Here is an 8,137-nt window from a genome sequence, read left to right as displayed (position 1 = left end):
TTCTTCAAGTAGCAGGTAGTGAACTGCTGCTATGGAATATCAGCAGGTTTGAAAAGGTATTAGACCAATTTATATTCAATGACCCCATAAATAAATAGTGACAGGAACAACTGAGGTTACATCTCCAATATCCTTGCTCTTACTGTGGGTTCTGAGGAATTACGATGGGAACAGATTGTGGAAAAGAACTGGGCTTGTGTGTTCTTCCTAAGTGGCATCTTCTGTTACTACCATCAGAGGTAAAATGTGGGTCTGACGCAGAAGATAATTTCTTTTATTTGCCATTTCTCTGTTTGTTTGGTTTACACTTCATTTGTGAAAAGTCACTTTTCCCATACAAATTACACTGATTTATTTTTATATGAGCTATCCTGAGCTGGCCATAGTTTCTTATAATTCTGAATAATTTCTTATTTCTTTATTGTTTTACAGTGAATAACCCTATACCTTCCAACTTGAAGTCAGAAGCTAAAAAGGCAGCTAAAATATTACGAGAATTCACAGAAATAACTTCCAGAAACGGACCCGATAAAATCATACCTCGTGAGTAAAGAAAATGTTTTGATTCTGCTAAAACCTCCAGGTGCTCCCTGGCTTGAAATCTTGCTGTCTTACCAATTCCCTCTGTTTTCACTGTCCATAACTTCGGGAGGAATGAAGGTCTAGGGTGCCATAACTATTGTGAAAATATTTTGGAAGTAAAGGGGTTCAGTTGTCTGTATTCTAGGCAGACATTACTTACTGGGGCAGATCTTTTGCATGTTTACAGCCCTGGGGTATCTGCCCAGGAAGGCTTCTCTCTGGGATGAATGGGATGTATCCTGCTCACTCTGTGAATATCTATTCTTATGGGAGAACCTGGAATAGATGCTCTAGGTCTTGACTATTTGTGCTTATCCTGTTTAGCTAGGTGAAAATAAGTTGAAGGAAAGAGATCAGGGCACATTTCTCTTTTGATACTGATTAAGCGCTCCTAGTTGCTGCTGTCCTCTTTATTTTTGCCATTGTTACTCTGTGCTTTTAGTGTCTTCCTACATCTGTTGTTGCTGGTCGTGGCTTTGAATTCCTAGCTATTATGTTCCAGAAGGCCTGTAATAAGACTTGCAGGCTGATGCCACTTTATTTGCCACAAACACTGTCTAATGATTGAAGCTGAGTACACTGCTGTGTGTCACTGTGATATAAATTCAGACTTCTCCAAAAATGTGTAGAGACGTGGATGTCGTCTATTTCCTGCCTCTTTATCTTGATATGGGTACTCACGTAATGTTCATGGCAATAAGCAAACTAATTCCATAGGGGCTAACCAGGGTTGGTGAAGCTGTTGTGGCAGTGTAGAGCTCAGCACAGGCTAATGTAACCTGTGACTAGCTTTGTGGTGGACTGTGGATAGGAGGTGTCATTATCAGCTCAAATTTACTGCAGTTTTCTTTACACTTTCGCTTCAGTTATTTGACTCTTATGTGTTCAACATTTTTAAATGTAGAGTTTTATTTTACCCTTTTCTTTGAATTACTCTTATAAGAACTTGAATAAATTATTTTACTCTTTCAGCCCATGTAATAGCTAAAGCCAAAGGCCTTGCCGTTTTGTCTGTTATCAAAGCTGGATTTTTGGTGACCGCTCGAGGCGGAAGTGGAATTGTATTAGCTCGTCTTCCTAATGGAAGTAAGTGGATATTTTCTTTTGGTGTACTTCATGGGAGAATTGAAAAGAAGAAAAAGAAATATTCTTCCGTATTTCTTCTCATAGCATAAAACACGAGATGTGTGAGGAGTCAAGCCAGCAGGTGACAATGCTTGGTTTGAAAGCTGTCTTCAAAATTTTGTGCCTACTTTATACCAGATTTAAATAGTGCTTTCAATACATTTGTAGAAAAGTCTGAAATATAAAAGCTAATAGTTTAACATTTTTTTTAGAATAATGAATTGTGTCCTGTCATGGATATGATAAGTAATTTATAAAAAAAGATTATATATTACTTATTTATATATATGTTTATAGAAAACATTTGTTTAAATGAGAGTTCATATTTCTTATATTCCTACCTGTGGGATAAACCAGTACAGTTAAGTGTTTTCATTCTGGTGGTTGTGAACATAGTTTTAAATAGAGAACTTTTAGCATTTTTGAACTCTAATAATAAAATCAGTATTTCGTGTAACATGTTAAAAATTCTGTAAATTTGTCTTGTTTTGCATGACAGCCTGGTCTGCTCCTTCTGCAATAGGAATTGCTGGCCTTGGTGGTGGATTTGAAATTGGAATTGAGGTATAATTTTGCGTTTGAAATAACTCGTTGATAGCTTTTTTTGCAAGAAATTAAAATGCATTGATGAAGATCTCAATGTTTGTGAGATAGTAGGTTCTGTGTAAAAAAGCTATTATAAATTCATTTATACAAGACAAAATACGGAGTTTTGATCAGTCTAATTGCTTGGAGAGATTCAAAGGAAAAGACGTGACATAACAGCTATTTCCTCAATTTCTCACTTCTAGCAGACAGAATTCTTCCCTTATGGAAAACTTCCAGTCTGTTCACATACAAGCCTATTGTAGTTAATGCTACTGTGCTTCACACATTTGCCTCTCAAACCTGTGGTTTCTGACTTCACCATTCAGTTTGGGAGTGCCAAAACTGACGGTGCCTCCTCTGAGGGAATGCTACAGAAAAGGAGCCAGTTCCCAGCCAGCAGAAATGGTTGAGTACAGGACTCGGCATGTTCAGAGAAATCCTGTTGATCTGAGCCCTGTGAGCACTCTGCCTCTGCGTCCTGTCTCTTCTTCCTCACAGCTCCTTCACCCTTCTTTGTTTCCTTCTTTCCTCTTCTTTTCCACCCTGGCCTCCAGTCTTGGCCTTCTGTTTTCTTTCTGCTCAACATCTGTTCTACCAATTCCCAAAGAAAATCCAAGTAATGGTATGCTGCCAACACGATCTCTTGCTATGGCATTGTGCTCTTCAGGAGAATGCATGCATAGCTGATCTGGGTGGTACACGGCAGCCCCCAGCGTGTCTCCTACAGCTACCAGCTATCCCTGTCCTGACAGCCAGTCAGCTAGCACTCACAAAATGAGCAATGGATCAATATTTTACTGTTCGCTGTGTGATCTCGGACATTATTACTGTGCACGTTTTAAAGGATGCTGTGAATACAAAATTAGTAATTTTTGTAAGCTTTTTTCCTTTGGTTTTCATGGCTACAGGATCTGAATGCATTACAAAACACTTGAGTTTGAGCTCCAGGGGTTGAGGTTGGTTTTTTTTTTTCTTTTATGACAATTAAACAGACTCTTCAGATGCATTGATTAATCTACCAAAAAGATTCCTTTAATCATCTCTATCTGATATTTTAGACAATGTAATAATTTACTATTGATACTTACTCGCATAATTTCAATAAAGAACCCATTTCCGAGAGGATGTTTTTTCAGAGCAATATTGTGCGCTTCATTTGAAATTTTAGTCAGCCTGTAAAATACTCTTTCCTTGCTGGCATTATTATAACACAATCGTATTTACTACTTCTAGAGAAGAGATACTGTTCAGAAATACTTAAGTGGCGTAGGAGCCCAGAATCTGAATTTCATCATTCTTTTAGTCATATATAAAATTAAACTTTGTAGAAATTGGATGAATTTTATTCCTGTAGGAGAGATTGTAGTTGACACAGCCATAGTGGTTTTAAACACCAAGCAGGAAATCACAGTCTTCAGAAATCATAGTATTTGCATGTTTTTCCAAGTGAAATAACTTGGTACCTCAAATTAAAGACCAATTTTAAAATTCATCTAAATGCTTTCCTTGAAGGTTTTCTCACTATGGATTCATCTTCTTAATGGGTAAGAGGAGGTAGCAGCATTCTGAATGATATTCTTTCTCCATCCTTGGATGATTCAGAATCTCTCATGTCAGCCATCCTTTTTTTTGGTATGGGGTAGAGGTTACAGGGGCTAATAACAAAGGCCCCTCTTACGCTGTGTGTAATACATCTGGGCCACCCTTGTTTTGCAAATAATTTAGTATTTTCTTTTGTATTCTGTGCTGTCCCTGTTTGGAATTTGGGGTAAGTTGAAAGTTTTTTCTGAACCTGGCTCTCAGTCAAGTCCACCAGATGAAAGATGAAGTACAGTAGTCCTTGGGCACATCTGTTTAAAAAATAATCCATCACAGTAAGCTACAAAAATGTAATCTACTCTGTTGAACAGGCTGGTGCTGCAGGATTTCTTTTTTAATACATGCAGTGTGTTTTCTGAGGTTTTAAGTAAGATAGAGTGATCTTTATAGGGTCATGCTTGTGTTTGAAAGATGTTTTCCTTTTTTAAAGTGCTTCATAGTTTGGAAGAAGAGTGCTAGGAGTCGTCTTTTGAATTTAACAAATTTCAAGAGAGTTGTAGTTTTACAGTACTGGTGGTAATAGGTGTCAACTTAAATAGTAGTAGAAGTTCTTTGATATGTGCATTTTGTGTCACTATCCAGGCAAATAAAGTCCTTTAAAAATAGCGATTTTCCTTTTGTTTTTTATTTTGCATTTGAATCTTTATTTTTAATGAAAAAATACTTTGTCAGTTCTTCAGTTATTTGGTTTAATAGTTTTCAAATCCAATAGGAAATAAAAATCTGTTAATTAGGAAAATTTTAATTAAAATAGTGTTTCTGTTACAGCTGTTGTCTGTCACATTCTGACCATATCTGCACTTGAAAAAAAATAAGTCAAATTTGTTTAAAAATCTAAGTGAAAGGACTTTTAGTTTCTGATTATCTTGCAGAAAAAGTATCAACTTTTGTTATAAAACTCTTTCCAAAGAATCCTTTACAAGAAAGGATGTAATTTTCAGAGATTTTTGCTTCAATTAAAACCTTGATAAATCTGGAGCTAGTTTTCTTTTGGGGAAGGGAAAATATCTTTGATGCTCCCACCTGTTTTCCTGCAAAAATGTAAGATTCTTCTCCCATGCCCTTCTAACTTTCATCTTAGAAAGTATAGTACTCTTATTTGATATTTTATAGGTTTCAGACTTAGTGATAATATTGAATCATGAAAGAGCAGTAGAAGCTTTTGCCAAAGGAGGAAATCTTACACTTGGAGGAAATCTTACTGTGGCAATTGGACCTCTGGGGAGGTGAGTAAAATAGCTCCTTAATATGGGGTGGATTTAAATATGGGGCAAAACTAAATATGGAAGTTAGCTTTTAAAACTGTTTATAAACAGTCACATGACTTTTTTTTGGGATATATTACAAAACAACCTGTGCAGCCTGTATGTTGACAGGGTCATATTGTTCTTGCAGTGTTACACCTTTTCAGTCACTTGTTGCCTTTTTTTTTTTTTTCTTTCCTGATATAGACACTTATTACTAGATGGAAAGTGTTCTGAGGCTTATTCTCTTTGTGCAGGAGACTGCTTGGCTAGGCTCGATGAAGAGCACAGGTATTACTGTGCCTGACCGAACCATTATTTTCATTGACTGATGGGCCTGTGCTTTCTGTCATCACAGATCAGCCTGACACTAAATTAAGATACATCAAATAATTACTTTCAAACCCTAAGTGATTAAGCCAGCTTGCGCTGAAGGATGAGATGATACAATCATGGAATAATTTAATTTGGAAGGGAATTTAAGAGATCTCTAGTCCAGTCTCCTGCTCAAAGCAAGGTCTGTTATGACTTCAGATCAGGTTGCTCAGGCCTTTATTCCAACTGGGTCATGAAAACCTCCAGAGATAGAGACAGCTCAGGCTCTCTGGGCAATCTGCTCTACTGCTCAGCTGTACACGTTGTGAAAAGTTTTGTGTTACAGCCAATCAAAAAATTTCTTGTTTCAATTTATGTCCATAGCGTCTTGTCCTTCCACCATGCACTGCTATAAATATTCTTCATATCCTTGACTGCCTCTTCATAGATACTTGAAGGCTATTGTTAGTCCCCACCCTAAGTCCTCTCTAAGCTAACCAAGCCCACTTGCCTCAGACTCTTTTCATGGGACATATGCCTTCTTACACCTTTGTTTTTATGATGGCTTTACTGATGTTTTGTCATCTTTTCTGAAAAAACTGGAAGGGTAAGATGATACCTGCTCCACAGATGAGATGGATCAGGGGAGGGCAGTGGAGGTCATCCACATTGCAAGGCATTCAGTATGCTGTCCTGCAGCATCCCTGGGTCCAAGCTGGCACATTGTGGCCTGGGTGTTGGGGTGGGGCAGACTAGCAAATAGATGAAAAAATGGAACGTCAGGATTGAAGAATAGTGGTAAATGATTCATGTTGTATTCAGAGGCCAGGTTCCAGTGGACCTCTCCTGCTTGATATTCTTATCAATCACCTGAAGGAGCAGATATGAAATATGCTTCTCAAATACCCCCTGACACCATATCGGGGGGTGCAGCCAATACACTTCAGAGCAGGGCCACCATTCAGAGTGATGGACCTAGAGAGTGCAGAGGAAAGATCCGACAGGAAACCTCATTAAATTAAGCAAGGACAAATACTGAATCCTGCACCCTAGGGACATGATCCATGAGGATGGGAGAGCTCAGTGTATTTAACCTGGAGAAGACCTTGAGGTCTTCTAGGAAGCTGCATTCCCAACAGAGGATTAGCAAGAAGACAGACCCCAGCTTTTTACTGAGGTGCATGGCAAGATAGTGAGAGATGGTATTCATAAATGGAAACAAGGACAATTCTGACTGGATATGAGGGGAAAAAAAACCCAACACCTTCAACATGAGTATAATTGAGCATTGGCAGAGGTTGCTCAAGCTGCCTGTGGAGTCTGTCTCCATAGAAGTCTTCAAAAACTGGCTAGACAAAGCCCAGAGCAACCTGATCTCAGTTCGATGCTGTGCCCACTTTGAGCAGGAGGTTGGACTGGCTGACTCCCTGAGATATCTTCAAACCTAAAATATTCTGTATTCTGTGTAGGACAAACATTGTAATCTTTCGGTTCTATTGAGGTCCTTACTTGTAATATTTTTTGCTGGTTTAAGCCCCATAAAATCAAGAAACAATTGCTATACTGGCTAGAGTTCACAGAATCACTAAGGTTGGAAAAGACCTGTCAGATCATCCAGTCCAACCATCAACCCAAGTCATCACAAACATAATCAGATTGTTTTAAAATATGATTAAAACATGGGTTAATTGTTTTGGACTACTGAATTCAGAGAAGGTCTAATCTGGAGCATTCAGATGAGGCAACATTGTTCTGAGCTTCAGAGGAAACCTTATCAAACAAATTAATTACCTTGTACTGGATCCTGTCTCGAAATCCATTTTCAGTTCTTATTTAAGTCTGACCCAGCTGAATATATTCAGTAGAATTTGTAAGAACAGAGTGAAGTGAAACTTGCTGGCCTTTGGTCAGATTAAAATAAAAAGACAATTGCTGTTCACATTGCAAAGCTGTATTGCAGAATATTAACGGAAACTTTTTTCCTTCTAGAAACTTAGAAGGGGATGTTTCTCTGAGAAGCTCTGCTGCTGTCTATACGTACTGCAAATCTCGAGGACTGTTTGCAGGTGTATCTCTGGAAGGAACCTGTTTAATTGAAAGGAAAGAGACAAATCGCAAGTAAGTTCTCTTCAGATCTCAATGATTCAGTGAAGGCATAGTGGCAAAATGAAATATGACACATATCAGTTTCACTGTGGAAAAAGTCTTTTGTGAGAACATACTGTGCTGGGTTTAGAGTTTCTTGTGGGGCAAGGGTGTCTTCAATTTAGACATCATGCAATTGGTATTGAGAAGGTGCTGACTATTTAAAAATTATATATCTATGGTGGATTGACCTTGCCTAGCTGCCAGATGCCCACCCAGCCATTCTATCACTCCCTGTCTTTGACAGGACAGGGGGAGAAAATACAATGAAAAGCTTATGGGTTGAGATAAGGACAGGGATATCGCTTACCAGTTACTCTCAGGGGCAAAATAGATTTGTCTTGTGGAAATTTATTTCCAGTTAATAAGAGAGTAGGACTATGAGAAGTAAGAACAAATCTAAAAAATACCCTCCCCTCACGCCTCCCAACTTCACTCACAACTTTCTACCTCCCTAGCCTGAGTGGTGCACAGAAGGACAGGCAGTGGGGATTGTGATCAGGTCATGAAGTTCTCTGCAACTCTTTCCTCCTCACACT

At 38.4% G+C, this 8,137-nt stretch overlaps 1 protein-coding gene across 1 annotated transcript in view; it reads left to right on the top strand.

Moving 5' to 3' along the window:
• Positions 1-432: 432 nt before the first annotated feature.
• The window catches only part of SH3YL1 (SH3 and SYLF domain containing 1), a gene marked incomplete at both ends in the record, with an annotated part of 10,899 nt that continues 3,194 nt past the window's right edge, over positions 433-8,137 (top strand). The window contains 5 exons of the mRNA XM_010160379.1: positions 433-543; positions 1,555-1,668; positions 2,207-2,271; positions 5,008-5,120; positions 7,443-7,571. Coding sequence (XP_010158681.1) covers positions 433-543; positions 1,555-1,668; positions 2,207-2,271; positions 5,008-5,120; positions 7,443-7,571 — 532 coding nt within the window. The remainder of the gene's footprint in view (positions 544-1,554; positions 1,669-2,206; positions 2,272-5,007; positions 5,121-7,442; positions 7,572-8,137) is intronic.

Source organism: Eurypyga helias, unplaced genomic scaffold, assembly GCF_000690775.1.
Source record: "Eurypyga helias isolate BGI_N326 unplaced genomic scaffold, ASM69077v1 scaffold28201, whole genome shotgun sequence".
Lineage (NCBI taxonomy): Eukaryota > Metazoa > Chordata > Aves > Eurypygiformes > Eurypygidae > Eurypyga > Eurypyga helias.
This window is presented reverse-complemented; position numbering and strand designations above follow the sequence as displayed.